Source organism: Pogona vitticeps, chromosome 5 (assembly GCF_051106095.1).
Source record: "Pogona vitticeps strain Pit_001003342236 chromosome 5, PviZW2.1, whole genome shotgun sequence".
In the NCBI taxonomy this organism is placed as follows: Eukaryota; Metazoa; Chordata; class Lepidosauria; order Squamata; family Agamidae; genus Pogona; species Pogona vitticeps.
The window spans coordinates 126,034,789-126,052,708 of NC_135787.1; the positions used below are offsets into that span (position 1 = coordinate 126,034,789).

A 17,920-nucleotide genomic window follows, 5' to 3' on the forward strand; every position below is an offset into this window, starting at 1 on the left:
AAGTACATTTAATTACAATCAGCCATCCCTGAAGATCTGCAAGGTTTACAGGCATCATTCAGGAGGCAGAACAGTTATAGAATTACAGCCAGAAAACAGAGATTTGCCACTTTTTGATTCTCTTCATCAAACCCATTTCTGCTAAAAGGTTTTACGTAATGCAATCCCTTATATAAGCTCCTCTACTGAATACGTGGCCTCTGAACAGTTCTGGAGAAGTGAGCTAGAATGGGTGTGATCTCCAAAGAGTATCCATTGTTCTCCCAGACATATGTAGGAGTTATAAAGCCATTATCAATAGCTTGCTGTGAAAATTTTGCACAGTACTTGCAGGCAAAATCTCTCAGATCCATTCTTACTTGGGTGCTATAGTTAATACAGGTCCCGTGGATGTAACTATGGCTCCAGCTTGTCCTGTACTGATGGATAAGTTTCAGTTTTTGCAGCCTGATGATCTGGGCAGGGCCCTTGGAGAGGTGAAGGCTCCCACTTGTCTGCTATACCTTTGCCTATGCTGGCTTATAATATCTACCAGAGAGGGACTGGCCAAGTGGGTCCAAGGAGTAGTGAATGGCTCCTTGCAGCAGGGTAGGACCCCAGCTTGCTTAAAGGAGGCCGTAGTAAGACCATTATTTAAAAAACCCTCCTGGGACCCCCTGGTACGAGTAATTACTGGGCAGTCTCTAATACCCCATTCTTGGGCAAGGTGCTAGAGTGGGTTGTGGCTTCTCTGCTCCAGGGGTTCCTGAATGAGATGGATTAACTAGATCCATTTTGATCTGGTTTAAGGCCTGGTTGTGAAACAGAGACTGCTTTGGTCTCCTTGGTGGATGATTTATATCAGGAAATGGTCAAGGGGAGTGTGTCCCTGTTGGTTCTGCTGGATCTTTCAGTGGGTTTTGATACCATTGACCATGGAATCCTTCTGGGCTGTCTTTTTTGGGATGGGAGTTGGAGGTGCTGTTTTACAGGGGCTCTGGTCTGCTCTGGAGGGAGAATTCAGAGAATGGTGCTGGGGGACTCTTGTTCAACACTTTGGCTGTCGGCCTGTGGTCTCCCTCAGGGTTTTGTTTTGTCTCCTATCCTATTTAACATCTACATGAAATCACAGGGAGAGGATGTGCAGAGTTTTGGGGTTCGGTGTACCCAGTACACTGATGATACCCAATTTTATCTCTCCTTTCCATCTAAATCCAAGGAAGCTGTTTCGGTTCTAAATCAGTGTATGGTGTCAGTAATGGACTGGATTCCATTTTGAAGGAAATCGACCCTGAGTGCTCACTGGAAGGACAGATCCTGAAGCTGAGGCTCCAATACTTTGGCCATCTCATGAGAAGAGAAGACTCCCTGGAAAAGACCCTGATGTTAGGAAAGTGTGAAGGCAAGAGGAGAAGGGGACGGCAGAGGACGAGATGGTAGGACAGTGTCATCGAAGCAACCAACATGAATTTGACACAACTCTGGGAGGCAGTGGAGGACAGGAGGGCCTGGCGTGCTCTGGTCCATGGGGTCAGGAAGAGTCAGACACGACTTAACAACTAAACGACAACAACAATGGACTGGATGAGGCTGAATAAACTGAAACTTAATCCAAACAAGATGGATGTGCTCTTGGTTAAAAAAAAAAAGCAGATCAAAGAGAAGGGTTGCAGCCTGTGCTGGATGGGGTTACATTCCCTCTGAAAACACAGGCATGCAGCTTGGGAGAGTTCCTGAATTCTCCCCTGAGCATGGGTGCACAGGTTTCAGCAGTGGCCAGGAGTCCCTTTGCACAGCTAAAACTAGTCCTCCAGCGGTACTCACTTCTTGAGAGGTCTGATCTGGCCGCGGTGACACATGCCCTAGTTACATCATGGCTGGCTAACTGTAACACACTCTACATGGGTTGCCTTTGCAAAGTGTCTGGAAACTTCAACGGGTCCAAAATGCCACAGCCAGATTGTTAGCTAGGGCTGTTTACAGGGAACATATAACTCCCCTGTAAAACCAGCTTCACTGGCTGCTCATCCATTTCCAGGTGCAACTCAAAGTGCTGTTTTTAACATATAAAACCATAAATGGCTTGGGTCCAAGCTATCTAAAAGATTGCATCTCTTGATATGAGCCTGTCTGGGCATTAAGATCATCAGGGGAGGCCTTTCTCTCAGTCTCGCCACCCTCTCTGTTGCTGCTCCCAGACTTGAGAACTCCCTCCCATGAGAAGCTAGGCTGGCCCCATCTTTGCTGTCCTTCTGCAAGCAGGCAAAGACCTTTCTCTTCAGGTAAGCTTTTCTTTAATGACTGGTGAGCTGAAAGAAGTTTTTAAATGGATTGTTGTGTTCTGTCATTTTAAATGTCTTTTTATATTGAATTTTATTTACTACTTTAATAAAATACTTCTTTTATTCTTTTTAATATATTTTTTACTTACTGTTTTTAGCTTTTAAATACTGTTTTTAATGGTGTGAGCCACCTTGGGTCGTTTTAAGGAGAAAGGTAGGATAAAAATATTTAAAATAAAAAGTAATAATAAATGATTCACTTTAGAGGGATGGATATTCTTATCAGTGCCAAAACATACTGTTGCGTCAGTAAAAGGATTGATGTGCCATTCTTTCTCATATGCTAATAAAGATCAAACTAATCTCTGAATGTTTTTTTAGGAGTAGTATACTTTATTATGGTCAAAGACCAGTAAAACCAAATCAATATAAAACAGATACATATAATTATTGTTTAGTAAAGTCGGGCAGGGTAATAAGATTCCATTAAAACATGATAAAACAACGTCTTCTATCCAATTAATAACATAATATATCCTTAATATAGGTAAAACCTCAGGCAGTGTTATATTAAAAACATTATATTGTCCATCTAAAATCACCTACCCAAACATTTGTTTACGAATAACCATTGCTGCAGCACAGAATTTGGACACTTGTCTTGTACTATAAGGAGTATTGTCAGAGAGTAGCCACTGCACATAATCCTCCTCTGATCTCCCAGGAGATTTGCAGATAATAGGTGATAAAAGCTCCATGCGAAGATCCCGTTAACAAGTACAGAAAAGAGGAACATGACCAACTGATTCAACGTTATCACTATTACAAGGGCAGAGACAATCTGATGCAGGCAAACCTCGAAATCTTCCCTCCAGAAGCTTAGAAGGTAGTACATTAAGCCTAGCTAGCGTAAAAGCCCTTATGGCTTTAGATGACATAGTGCTGGCTAAATATGAGGAGGTGATAAAGGCAGATTTCTTAAGGAAGTTATATTTCCCTAACTGGCCAACATGGTCCTGTAGTTCAATGTCCCATACCCTTAACTTCACCGATTTAATGGCATCCGTAAGACCCATTGCTATAAGTATACTGAAAGAAAAGCCAATTTTTGGTATCTCTTCTGTTATATGCTTCTTCCACTTGCACTGAAAGGAAACCTCTGAATGATTTGTTGTGTCTGTTGTTTTCTATCCCATGTTCTCCTTCCCCTATCCCCACTTTTGTATCAATACAAAATTCAGATATGGATGTTAGCAGCTCAAATATGCTTATTTTTACAAATGACAAGTCACATCTTTTCTCTGTTACTCTGACACTCATTAATCTGCCACCTCCTGAGGCTATTTTCTTTTAAAAAGACACCCAACATCTATTGCATCTTCCTTATGTACATTCGAATATTCAATGTGCTTCAATTGGATTTCAACACTAGTTTGGCTAGATCTTGTTTATTTGCTGGTCTTTCCTACACGTTCCTTTAAGCTCCCCAAATAACTAATCATTCAGAACCCAGAGTGCTTAAATAATTCTGGGAATATCACAATTTTAGAGTAGCTCTCCACCTGAGTTAACAGATGGATACCCTTTTCAGTAGAACACACAGCAAACAGAATCTATTTATGCACTAATCCATGACATTAAGCCACATCCAGGCAGATGGGAGAATTTTACTTTTGATAATAACTGATATCAACAAGGACAATCTCTATTTTAGGAATCCATTGATGCCTATAAATCTGAAGAACAGTTTTTCCCTTCTAGCAGTAGAAGCCCATTAACCTTCATCTACTCTGGAGGACTTCGGGACCATCCAGCACATACTGGTGGTGAGGAAGGGAACATTTAAGTTTTGGGAACAAACATGTGCTCAGCCAACATTAGATGTCACCCAAAATGTACTGAAAGGATGATAACTATGATCTAGGTAAGGACCGCTACATCCAAACTGCATCTTCCCCCATGCATTTCAGAGAACTGGAAGTGTCATCCTTTGCCATGATAGTGGCAGGTAGTGATCAACTTGACTGCAGGGATGATAAATCTGGCCAGCCTACAACTCCCCAACAGTGTTGTCATTATGAGCTGTCACATCACTTCGAACTGATGGGTTTCTTGTGAATCAACAACCTCTGTGAGTACTTATCATTAATAGTCCTGCTCAGGCTTTGCAGACTAAAAGCTGTACTTTCCTTTAATTGATTAAATTTGCCCATGTTTAGGTCTTCCCTTTTTCCTACTGTCTCCCATTTTTCCTAGCATTACTGTCTAGTGCATGGGTGTCCAACCTTTCACCTTCCCTGGGCCACATTAGAAGATGAAAATTTGGTTTGGGCCACACATACATTCGGTTTGGGCCACATGGGGGGGGCAGCCCTAGCCGTCCTCCGCAGCCCCGCTCTAAGCGCGCTTACCAGCAGCTGCGATCTTAGACAGCAGAGGCTGCCAGCTTCGACTCCGGCGGCTTTATGGGGCTGGGAGGGGGTCCGCCTATTGATGGGGAGGGTGCAATGCAGTCACGCAGCCCCCCTGTCCCCTCCCCTCCCTCTCCTTCCTTCCTTCCCTCTCTCCCCCTCTACTGTTGTGACATGCCCCGGCCACATTCTGGCCGCAAGCGCCGGCAGTGTAACTTGAAACTTTGAAATTTCTTTAAAAATAAAAAATTGCACTGGGCCGCATTACGAGCTGACCTGGGCCGCATGCGGCCCTCGGACCGCAGGTTGGACAAGCCTGGTCTAGTGAGTCTTGTCTTCACAAGAGATGCCCAAACTGTGATAGCCTCAGTTTATACATTTTAGCTTCTTGTGAGACTTTACTTTTGATTTGGTCTAGAATCCATTTATTTGTGTGTCTGTTGATCCATGATATCAGAAAGGCTCTCCTCTAGCACTACACTAGGAATGAGTTAATTTATTTTTCCTGAAATATGTCTTTATTGTCCATCATTCACATTCATGCATTAGTCAGGAACACGACAGTTTGGATGATCTTGCCTTTATTTTCCAACATGTTCTTACACTTAAGGATCTTTTTGAGATCCTTCTTGAGCTCCTTATCTTAGTCCCAGTCTTCTTCTAATTTCTTGGCTCCAGTCTCCATTTTGACTTATAATAGAATCAAGATATAGAAAATCTCTAACAATTTCAATTTCTGCAGCATCAGCATTAAAGTTATGCAATTACAGTGGACCCTTGACTTACAGATGGCTCGACTTACAGACTTTTCGAGTTACAGACTTCTCTGGCTGCAAAATTTAGGTTCGACTTGCAGCTGGAGAATCGACTTACAGACCAGAAAAAAACAAAATGGAACAAAAATAGAATAAAAACCGCTGGTTATGGGATTAATCGGTTTTCAATGCATTGTAAGTCAATGGAGATTCGACCTACGGACTTTTCAACTTGCAGCTGCCATTCCAATACGGATTAATTCCTTAAGTAGAGGGTCCACTGTAGTCTACAGTTATTTTTTAAGATGTAAAAAATAGCTGTAATCCCACTTTTGTACAGATTACAAAATGTAAAAGGGGAGAAGGAATCCTATAACCAGAGGATTTTATTTTATAGGCATAATATTTTAAAATTTTGATTTTTCCACTATATTTGTTATTGTATTTGGCTATTATATATGCTTAACATAAATAATAATAATTGCATGCTGAATTGCATCAATTCTGACATATGGTGACCCTTTCCAGTGTTTTCTAGGTAGAAGATACACAGAAGTGGTTTCCCATTCCCTTCTTCTGGGGGTATCTTGGGATTGTGCAGCTTGCCCAAGGCCACACAGGCTGGCTCTACATACAGGAGGAACTGTGGGGAATTGAACTCCCAACCTTTGCCTCTTCAGCCAGATACAGTGGTGCCTCACTTAGCAACGTTAATCCGTGCAGCAAAAATCGCTGCTAACCGAAAACATCGCTAAGCGATTTTTAAAAGCCCATAGGAATTCATTGAAACCCCTTCAATGTGTTCCTATGGGCAAAAAACTCACCTTTAAGCGAAAATCCTGCATATGGTGGCCATATTCGCTGCCCGGTATGCGAGGAATCCGTCTCAAAACACAGTGAGTGGCCATGTTTTTTTTCTGGTGGCCATTTTGGAACCACCGATCAGCTGTAGGAAAAAGATCGCTATGCGATAATCGGTAAGCTTACCGATAATCGCAAAGCGATTTTTTCCTATTTAAAACATCGCAATGCGATCACTTTTTCGATCGCAAATTCTTCGTCGCGAAGCGGTTTCATAGTTAAACAGGGTGCTCGTTAAGAGAGGCACCACTGTACGTAAACCACTGAGCTCTTCAGCCAGCTGCTTAACATAAATCTATAGAATAACTATTGCTACTAGAGTGGACGAATAGTCCAGATAGGCAGGGTAAAAATCAAATAAATAAATAAATAAATAAATAAATACTGTTAGGTTGGCAAATGTTAAGGAGGACTTCACTACACATCAGATAAAGCTGTATGGTAAAATATGTCCTGGACCAGTTGTTTGGGATTATATCCAACAGTGCTTCAGTTCCCTGTGTATGCTCTACAAAAGCATGCTCTACAAAATGCAGTCTTCAGACTGCTTAGAGTCCTGTATTACAGACATTCAGAAGAGGAAGACATGATAAAGTGAATGATTTGTATCTACCACAAATCATTAAAAAGATAGCATTTGTCTCTGTCCTGGATTAATATATTGTGGAGTAAAGCATTTAAAGCATTATACAAAAATCAGTAATTTATCTGTCCAAAATTATTTGGCTTTACTTCGGTAGAATAGAATAATGGAGTGTTATTTCTACATTAGCATTTATACATTTTGTAACCAAGTTACCATCATTGCAACAACCAATTTGATATTTTTCATTCCCTTAATCGTTTGTTCACCAAATGAGAAGAGAATGAATCCCTCAATTACCCTTTTAATCCATCTACATTAATCCTGCAGTTACCCCTGTAATCACACAAAATATATTTAATAACATTTAAATGTGTGATTTGCAAAACAGGCTCTTATTCAAAAAAATGCTACTGGCAAGCATTTAAATACAAAGACATGTTCTGCTTTCATGTGCTCGCTTAACTGGCTGAAAGGCTACACTTACAGCTGCTAAAGGAGTCAGAATGAGTGCCCTCCAGGAGACCCATCTGTCCATCCATCCTTTGGTGTGTTTATCTTACTCATATTCCCAATACATAAAACAGAGCACACAACCAAACACCACATTTAGGATGTTTCCAGATGTTAATAACCCTACCTATTTTATGGTATGGTATTGGGGACAGGGAAGTGTTTGTTTATGATTCTGTCTTCAACAGATAACTCACCTGTACTTTCTCAAGGAAAACATATTCTGCTTATTTTAAAAAAGTCTGATAAGGAGAGAGAGAGAGAGAGAAACAGAATACTGTAGCGGCAAAATATCTTTTGATTGTGAGTGTTACAGACCCTCAGTCTTGGAGCACTTTTAGTCAAACTTGGAATAGGAAGGTTATAATAGATAGGACTTCAGTTAGTTGTGAGCAAATCTAATTGATTTTTCCAAGAACTCAGTGGTTTAGGTATGGCTGTAGATTCAGAGGTTGGATGTTCAATGCCACACTGTGCTCCCTCAACAAAGACTGGACTCAATGATCCATGGGGTCCCTTCCAGTTCTAAGATTATTATTATTTGTGAACCCTGGGTCCAACCCACTTTCCAGCATGAATTACTGCAATTTATCATCAGAGACCAATAACTCAGTCTGGACAATTGCACTTTTTCTCAAAGGTCTTGTTCAGTTCCTTATCAACACTCCCTTCAATACCATTATCTGTCACTATCAGCCTTTGTGGCATTATAATATTACCAGGTAACATGCCCTCCAACTTCTACATGGCAAACACACAATCACATCTCTATGCAAGAGAACAAACATATACAAATTGAATATAAATAATGGCTGAAAACCAGTAGAAAGTTGCAACTGGAGTAGGCCCACTGAATCAGTGGGAATTTGATGAGTCAACTCCTCTGTAAGTTCCACTGATCCAATGGGATACTCTAGTTGTGACTTAACTAGATTGCAGCCAATGGTAACATTGAGAAACTAGCTGGGCATTACAAGTAAGGTTACCTGTAAGGGTAGGGAGGAAACATGGAAGGAGCAAGAGCCATTTTTTAGACTGGGGGGCTGCTGGGGGGCTGCACTCCCCTATCTAAAGTGGGAAGTGCTATTTCCAAAATGGGAAATTGTATAATCATTCGGACAATGAAAATCAATGTCTTTCTTCAAGTTAATTTATTAAACAATGAATTAAACAGAATTAATTCATAGACTTCTACATTTGTTTAAGCATTTACACAGTCTAACTTTAATAAGGCAGCACTGAGGAGTACAAAACAACACAGTACCAGAAAAACAGGGGTCTGTGGCTCTCCGATGGCTAACAGTCCCCCAGACCAGACTGAAGCCTCCTAAATAACACCTAAGTTCTAAAATAACAAGATGCTTAATTCTCTAGAGAAGTGCAGGGGAAACACCTGGGAAGAGGGAGACAACTGAAGGCTCCCTAATTAAAATGACATTGTCCAAAAGGCTTGCTTGCTGCTTTATTGAGGTTCTGTTTTAGATGCAGAGGTTTGATGCTTGTTTTCATTTTTTAAAAAGTATTTTTCTGGGGAACATGGGAGATCCTGGAAGGCACAGGGGGTCACAAAAATGGCCTAGGGGCCAGCATTTGCCTATCTCGTGTCTCATGACACCATCAAGGGTAAAATGTTTTATTTGCTTTATGATTTCCTAGACAGCTGCACATCAAAATGTACCTGCATCTATAGAGACTGGCTGCAGTCCATGAAAGCAGACACCAAACAGAAATGGTTCTTCTTTGAGATGCATAATGAACTTAACCTTTCAAAAGGAACCTAACAAGTGGGAATTACAGTTACAATGCACTAGTAAAACGACTGACTCTTTCTAGCTCCATAATGGATTTTTAGAGACATTTTGATAGGAATTGTTCACATTTTATGCTATTTTAGTCCAGTCTATGGATTGTTTTAAAACAGCAAAAGAATAAAAAATTATTGAGCAATGCTGCAATAAACTGAGGCTCAATCCAGACAAGTCTGAAGTGCTGCTGGTAGGTGCCCCGCCAGATAGGTTAAAGGGCCATTTCCCTGCCTTAGACAGGATTACACTCTAAAGGACAGAGTCCGCAGCTTGGGGGTGCTCCTTGACCCGGGTCTGACTTTGGAAGCCCAGGTGGACTCGGTGTCCAGGGGTGCCTTCTTACAGCTGCGGAGAATATATCAACTTCGCCCTTACCTGGATGAGCGGAGCCTGGCAGCAGTCACTCATGCACTGGTAACAACCAGACTAGACTACTGCAGTGCGCTATACGTGGGGCAGCCTTTGAAGATGGTCCGACGACTGCAACTGGCACAGAACCGGGCTGCGTGGCTGGTAAGTGGTGCCACCGCACGGACTCGTATCACGCTGGTTCTGAAAAATTTGCACTGCCTGCCGGTTGCTGCTCGGGCCCAATTCAAAGTGCTTACTTTGACATATAAAGTCCTAAATGGCTCAGGACCTGGTTACCTAATGACTGCCTTCTTCCATATGAGCCTGCCCGTCCTCTAAGATCAGGCCAGGAGGCTCTTCTGAAGGTGCCATCCCTGAAAGAGGTGAGGGGGATGGCATGTCAAAATAGGGCCTTCTCAGCTGTTGCCCCCCAACTTTGGAATGCCCTCCCTATAGAGATCCGCCTGGCTCCAACACTCTTGGCTTTTCGGCGCCAGGCAAAAACCTTTCTGTTTAGCCAGCATTTTAATTAAACAGTATTCCCTAGCTGGCCACATGAGCAGCAGGACTTATTAATTTTAATGTTTTAAGAATTATTTTAATATATGATATTTTATATTGTCTTTTAAAATGTTTTTAAGTTTTAATGTTGTACGCCGCCCAGAAGCCACTGGTAATGGTGCGGCTAAAAAATATTGTAAATAAATAAATAAAATAAATGCATGAATAATGAAATGTTATTTTATTTAAAGAACAACAACTGTAATGAGCAATGGCAACAAACAATTTTACAAACACTATAATGAGCAACAGGAATGGACTATGTTTCTAAATTCATGTTTCAAGGTGTGTCTAGGACACATTCTGCTATAGCAGTAGGCAATTTGAGGTCCCAAGGCCACACCTTGAGCTCAGGATGGGCCTCAATCTAATTACAGAAGTCCTGGACAAACAACCAGTCAGGCTTCAGCAAGGGCAGTCTGTCCCATCTCAAATATCATACTGGATGGGAAGGGGTGGTGGAGGAAAGAGAAGTGGTGGTATGGAGAAAGGGTGGGCTGGCCTTTGCTGATCCCATCCACTGCCGGATACGGCCCCTCCCACTGCTGACACTCACTGATACATTATCCCTGAGGGAATGTGGCCTTCATCATAAAAGTGGTTGCCCAGCACTACTCTACTGTTAATCAAAAACACACCATGCATGAGTTGAAACCTTTCAAAGAGAAGTAATAGTATGAAATTTATGAACAAACACGGTCTATTTAAATATTATTTATATTAGACCTTATCAGAATGATGCATTTCTTTCTTAGTACAACCATAAAATTAATGTAGCATAGCAAGAAAGGTAGTATTATCTCCTATGACTGCTTTTATGAAGGACTCGCTTTGCATATAATCATCAACAGTTCATGCCTGTGATGATGTAGGTTCAAATCCCTGACAATTTATGATGCAGTATTACTGTTAGTTCTTCATGGTGCCAATCTCTTTTTATTCTTCTTTTTACTAAATAAACATAGAATCATACAATAACTGAATTGGAAGGGGCCTATAAGGCCATTGAGTCCAACTCCCTGCTCAATGCGGGATTCAAACCAAAGCAGATACGACAGAAGGTTGTTCAATTTTCTCATGAATGTATCCAATGTTGGAGCGCTCACCATTTCCAGAGGTAATTGGTTTCACCGTCCTATTGCTCTAACATCATTAAACACCTGTGTGTTTTTGCCTTTGAACAATGACCAGACATGAACTCCTTCACAAATCATTGTCAATCAAAAGTGCTTTGTTTCTGAGCAACTTGGGGAAATCAATATGAGAAAACTGATAGATTATAATGAAGAACTGATGACTGTAGTGGTAAACCGTAACACTTACGTGTTCTGATGAGATCTTCTTGAGAAGTTCAGAACTGGGTGTACCAACTACTTCCATTATTCGTTTTAGTTGGTCAATATCTGCAAGGATTTAAGAAAACTATAGGAAGAGAGAATGATGGCAAGTAAGTCCTTGTAAGAATGATGGCCAAGTAAGTCAAACCAGGACAGGAGAACCTGTGGCTTTTCAGATAGTAGTAACTCATCACTAGCCAGGCTGGTGGAGGGAGATGGGAATTAGACAGCCAAACCTACTGACAACCTCTGCTTACTCATGGAACCCAATAAGAATAGAAAGAATGTGGACCTACAGGTGTGAACATGAACAGCACTAAGAGAAAACACGCAGAGGGAGGAGGTCTTTGCCCATGCCACAATATTTCTTTATAGACACATACTATGAGCAGGCATGTGGAAACCGACACACAGGGTCACAGGGTAACCAAAGCAAAAAAACCCCAAACAGACTTTAAGACAGATAGATGGCTTGTGATCCTTCAGATGCTGCTGGACTATGACTTCTATCAATCTTCACCATTCACTATGCTAAGGTCTGTAATCTTAAAATATCTGGAGGACCAGAAGTTGCCCATCCTTGCTCTATGCACTCAGTTAAGGTAACAGGTTTAAATGAAGTCTCAGATTCTTACTCAAAGAGGAAAAAACACCACGTTTATATACTGTGAGGAGGTTGTTGAGGCCTGCACCCCAAGCAGGCGATCAGATCTTGCCTGGCACCCCCCAGAAGTCAACATAGACTACTAGACCTCAGGTGGGCAAAGTGATTGGCCTGTCCAAGAAGGAGAGGCAACCATAGGACCCACACCAGGGCCAAGGGACCAGGGTGACATTATATGAGCAGGTGGGGGCTATATATTTAGAGGGGGAAGAGGCAGAATCGAAGTAACAAAAATCGAGAGAGATGGAGGCAGGCAACTCAGAAGAGGAGGAGTATTGGATGGACACTAGGGAAACAATGATGTTTTCTTTGGAAGCTGAGTCCTGGCAACTGGACTTCTTTCTTACTAGGTTGAAACATAATTCGTTACTCACCCAAGTAGCTTCATCAGTCTGTACTTCGATGAGTAGCAAAACATTTCAACCCAGTAAGAAGTCCAGTTGCCATGACTCAGCTTCCAGATACCCTCAATTGGATGACTGAGAATTGTCACAGATATGATGTCTTCTTTGAGTACATCCTCAAGGAGAACTTGGGTCCAGTGGAGATCCAGGTTACTAAGGAGATATCAAGAGCCTGCACCACCCCGAGACCTAGACGACTTCACCTGAGACATCCAAATTGAATCCAGAAAGAACAGAAGCCACCAAAACCCATCCCAACTCCAACACCTTCACAGAAGAGGTGCTGGAGATGTCAGTGCCAAAGAGAACACCTGCACTGTCAGAAATAACCCAACTCCCAAGTGAGAGTCCAGGACCTGGCATAAGCCCTCCCTGAAAGAGGGCAGGGGACAAGGGCAGGGGGAAGAACTATCGGTGGCTCCTCAGTTCCTATTCCATCCATCCTGCTCAAGCTAACTGGGGACCACAAAGAGACTGAGCTTGCTCAGGGGCCACTGCAGGAAACCTGGCTCCCTGAAGATGGGATTTGTGGGGATGGGGTTGCCAGTGGAGAAACGAAAACTGTCAGTCCTACCTCCCTGTCAATTAAGTTAGGGTTGCCTCATCCTTCCAGTCTGGAGCCTGTGGATATCCATATGAGGGTTTACTTGCTGCTCTGACACTTGTTTGTCTCATCTAGAATAGATCCTTGAACAAACTGAATTGTCAATTTAGTTAGTTTTGTGTGTGTGTGTGTGTGTGTGTGTGTGTGTGTGTGTGTGTGTGTGTGTGTGTGTGTGTGTGTGTGTGTGTGTGTGTGTGTGTGTGTGTGTGTGTGTGTGTGTGTGTGTGTGTGTGTGTGTGTGTGTGTGTGTGTGTGTGTGTCCCTTTAATCTAGTGGGTTTACTCAAATTGGAAATAACATAAGGATTGAGCCCTATCATTCCAATGAATTAGCCAGTTGCACTACACTTCCAAGATAGGTGGTTTTCAGTAAACTCCAAAAGAGGAAAAAGAAGTGGATATTTTATCATGCCAGGTACTGCTGAAGCAGAAAGGGATCCTCTGTCTGTCAGGCAGGTTATGAATTTCTTGACAGCTCTGATCTCCAGCAAATGCTCAGACAACCACCACTGCTGTCTTTCATGCTGTGATTGTATCTAGGTCATTATTTAAATGAAGCATACAAAACAAATATTTTAGGTGCCCTCCTGTGGCTTAAAGACACAATGTTGTCACACTTTATGGCTGTTATTGCGTCCAACTGTGAAAAACAGCCTCTGTAACTATTAGAAACATGTTTGCTGTACCAATTTTTGGTAAATGACTAGACATTGCCTTAAAAGCAATTTCAGTGATGAGGGCAGAGGGAAAGAGCTGGAGTGTTATTTGCATTTCAGTAATTTCACTGTGGGCGAGAAGGATACAGTCGTTTCCAGGAAACAGGGCCTTCCCTTTCAGCAGCTCGGCCATGATGCATCCAACTGACCAAATGTCAACTGTCAAAACAAACAAGCCAAAAGTTGGGAGGGCTCTGCGTAAAAATGGTCTTTTGACTTACCCCGCACACGAAAGGTAGATTTTGTTATAGCAATATTATTTATTTTTATTTATTTATTTATTCAATTTGTATCCCACTCCCATTAGTGTCACAACACTACTCTGGGCGGGTTACAATCTCATAAAATAGAAAACGCAAATCAAAATAGAAATATTAAAAACTGAACACAAAAACCTTACAGAAAGAAGAAAAAAAAAGAAAACCAGATTGCACTGACTAATCTCAGAGCAGATGGAGAAAAAGAGAGGAGGGAATAGGAGGAGGGAAGAGGGGGAAAAAACAGCGGGAGGAAGGTGGTCAGCTGGGATTGTCGTGGAAAGCTTCTCTGAAAAGCAATGTCTTTAATTGCTTCTTAAATGTCCACAGGGAGGGGGGCTAGGCGGAGCTATTCTGGAAGCTGGTTCCATAAGGTTCTAGCCACCACAAAAAAGGCCCTACCTCTTAGAGAGGATTTATGATCCTCCCTTGGGTTGGTCACCCTGAGGAGCCTCAACTGGGATGACCATGTTGGTCGGGCAGATGACATTAAGTAGAGGCACTCCGACAAGTAACATGGACCAAAATCATGAAGCGCTTTGTATATGAGTGTCAAAACCTTGAACGTGATCCAGGACGCTATGGGCAACTAGTGGAGGCAAGCCAGAACTGGAGTGTTGTGGTCAAATGTACTTGCACCAACCACCAGTCTGGCTGCCGCATTCTGGACCCACTGAAGACTCCGGATCAGGTTCAAGGGAAGCCCCAAATAGAGGGCATTGTAGTACTCAATCCAAGAGATGACCAGGGCCTGCAGCAAAGTCCTGAGGGAGTCCTTGTCTAGGTAGGGGTGAAGTTGGGCAATTAGCCTAAGCTGGTTGAAGGCTGATCTGGACATGGCTGCAATATGGGACTCCTAAGAGAGAACTGGGCCCAGAAGAACACCCAAATTACACACTTAAGCCTCTAAACTGGATGGGATTACCATTCAGCCTAGGGACCATCCCCCCTAACCTATTGGAGCCCCCCCCCCCCGGAGCAAAACCTCTGTTTTGTCCAGGTTCAGTTTGAGCCTGTTTGCCCTGGTCTATTCCAGTACTGCAACCAGGCAACACTCCAACATCTGGATGGCATCCATTGCAGAGGTGGTAACAGAGAGAGAAAGTTGCATGTCATCAGCATACTGATGACCCCTTACTCCAAAACTCTTTATGACTCCCCCAACAGCTTAACATAGATATTAAACAGCATTGGGGATAGTGCCAATCCCTGAGAAACCCTACACCGAAGGGTCCAAGGTGACGACACCTCCTCCCCTAGCTGAACTCTCTGGACACAATCCTCAATGATGGATCAGAGCCAGCTCGATGCTAAGTCCCCAATCCCAAACTCTGAGAGCCTGTTCAGGAGGATACCATGGTTGATGGTATCAAAAGCTGCTGAGAGATCTAGGAATACCAACAGAGTGCATCTGCCCATCAGCTTCCCTTAAAAGGTCATCCTGCAGCGCAACCAATGTCATCTCAGTATCCCATTGTGACCTGAATCCAGACTGGAATAGGTCAAGGCAATCCTGCTCCTCCAGGTATGACTGCAGCTGATTTGCCATCACCCTCTTTTCACCTTGCTCAGGAATTGCATGTTAGTGACTGGACGGAAATTGTTAAGCTTGTCCAACAGTAAATGGGGGCATTTGATGATGGGTCAGATGATGGTTTCTTTTAAACATGAGGGAAGCATCCCACCCCCTCAGTGATGAATTAATAATGTTCACGACCTGATCATAGCCCCCTTCGTGGCTCCGATCAGCCAGGAAGCAGTGCACCTACAGCTAGCCATCAACCAGGAGGCTTCCTCGTCGACTACAGGGTCAAACTGAACCAGCTGGGCAGTGGGACATGGGGCAGACCCGGATCAGCTAAACTCTGGTGGAGTTAAGGTCGACAGAATATGCAAAGAACAGGAAAATATTTTAAGTCTCACCTGTCTGATTGTAATGCATCCAATTTAACATGATTTCTGGGGCTCTGTACCACCGTGTGGCCACATAACCTGTCATTTCATCATCAGTTTGCCGGGCCAAGCCGAAGTCTAAAATCTACAGAATAATGAATCAAAAATTATTTTTTTATACAGACATTTATACTTTCATTACTCTGGCTACTGTGATTTTATTTGAACCAGGCATTGCCAAGATAAATGTCTGGTCCCAATGTGACCCACTCCACCCCAGAAAGCTTCTATGTACCACCTTAGAAGATTTTGTTTCAAGCAGCTGGTCTTTACAATGGCTTTACATAGATCTCAGAAAACCACTGAGTAACTTGGCAAAAATATATGGGCAATTTTGCTAGATAATAATGTAATCTCTGTTACTTTTTATGGGAACTCAAAGTATTATGGAACACCTCAGATATTCCAGTATCCTAGAACATGCTAGGAAAGTTGAAGTCAGCAGGAAAAAAATATATAAAAAACCAAATATGAGGTGAATCAATCCCATAAAGAAAGCCACAGCCTTCAGTTTGCAAGAGCTGAGCAGAACTGTTTATGACAGGATACTTTGGAGGTAACTTATTCTTATGGTTACCATAAGTTGCAGTCAACTTAAGGGCACATAAGAAAAACAGTATATTTCAACATCCAGCAGGATACTCTGATAACTCTCTTCCTGAAAGAGGACTAAAGTTAGCAAAGAACCAACTATGAGGCTGCCTAGAAGAGTATGTCAGTGAGGATTGGGAGAATTGATGATGATATACAGAACAGAGTATCAACAATAGTGCTGGCGGCTGAAGGAGGATTTTTACTCCCATCTGAAGTTTTTATTAGTTTAACAGAGTGAAATAACACAAACCATTATTCCAAGCTTTCTCAATACCCTCCAAAGTATTTTAGATTTCAGCTACAATATGCCACATGCAGCATGGCCAATGGTAAAGGATCACAGGAGTTTTAGTCCATAATATCTGGAGGAACAAATGTTCCCTATCTCTGCTTTACCAAATGCATTTTTGTCCACAGGATCATAAGACACTGCCTTATACCAGATCAGACTATTTGCAAACCATGTGCTCTTCTACTAAGGAATTGTCTCTTCTGAGTTCCACCTTATCCTCCCCATGTGCAATCCTACTTGAAGGACAATTGCAAAACATACATGTAAGATGAGATGGAAACACAACATCCTGAAGATAAATCATCTAAGAATCACTTACAAACAGATCTTAAATCGTTGTTTTCTTGGCTAGCAGAACCTTATGGCAAACTCTGAGGACGTTCGGTTTAGGAAAGTTTATCAGAAAAGAAACTATTCTGCAACAAGTCACTAGTGAAGCTCGATTTAGCTTTTTAACATTTCATTAAGGAACATGAAGGAACATGAAGGAGAGAATTCAAGGGCCATGTAATTTGACATCTACCTTTTCATGGTTACGTGCAAAATGAGTTAAAAAGTGGGATCTCATAATGATAATGCCTTAATGCTAACTGGGTCTTAAATATGTGACTGCAAAACAAACTAATTCACTGCATGTTTACGGTCCTAAGGATGAAACCGATTTCTTTACAATGGCACCTTGATGCTAAATATTTGACCTGAACTATCTGGCTGCAACATCGTTTCAACTACATACTGAGCAAAAAAAAAAAAAAAAAAAAAAAAAAAAAAAAAAAAGTATTGTTCCATGTATGGGTATCATCATAAGCATTTCTTAGGGTGAATTATTCAGAACATCTTCTGAAAATACACCATGTATTGTTGGCATTGAGAGCTATTTAGTGATACCATGTAATAGGAAAGAGAAGAGTGTTCAGTTTCAGTCATTAGGATCTACATAATATTTCTGGACATGGATTCCACTTCAGATCAGGCTCATACTGCAAGACTGCACCTTTT

General features: G+C 42.0%; 1 protein-coding gene across 3 annotated transcripts in view; it reads right to left on the minus strand.

The window, feature by feature from the left end:
• The window catches only part of LOC110089644 (mitogen-activated protein kinase 11), a 67,819-nt gene that overhangs the window by 7,037 nt on the left and 42,862 nt on the right, over window positions 1–17,920 (minus strand). For all 3 annotated transcript variants that reach the window (XM_078376763.1, XM_073000576.2, XM_073000574.2), the window contains 3 exons: window positions 16,006–16,120; window positions 13,913–13,984; window positions 11,425–11,504 (listed from right to left, as the gene is read on the minus strand). In XM_078376763.1, coding sequence (XP_078232889.1) covers window positions 11,425–11,504; window positions 13,913–13,984; window positions 16,006–16,120 — 267 coding nt within the window. The remainder of the gene's footprint in view (window positions 1–11,424; window positions 11,505–13,912; window positions 13,985–16,005; window positions 16,121–17,920) is intronic.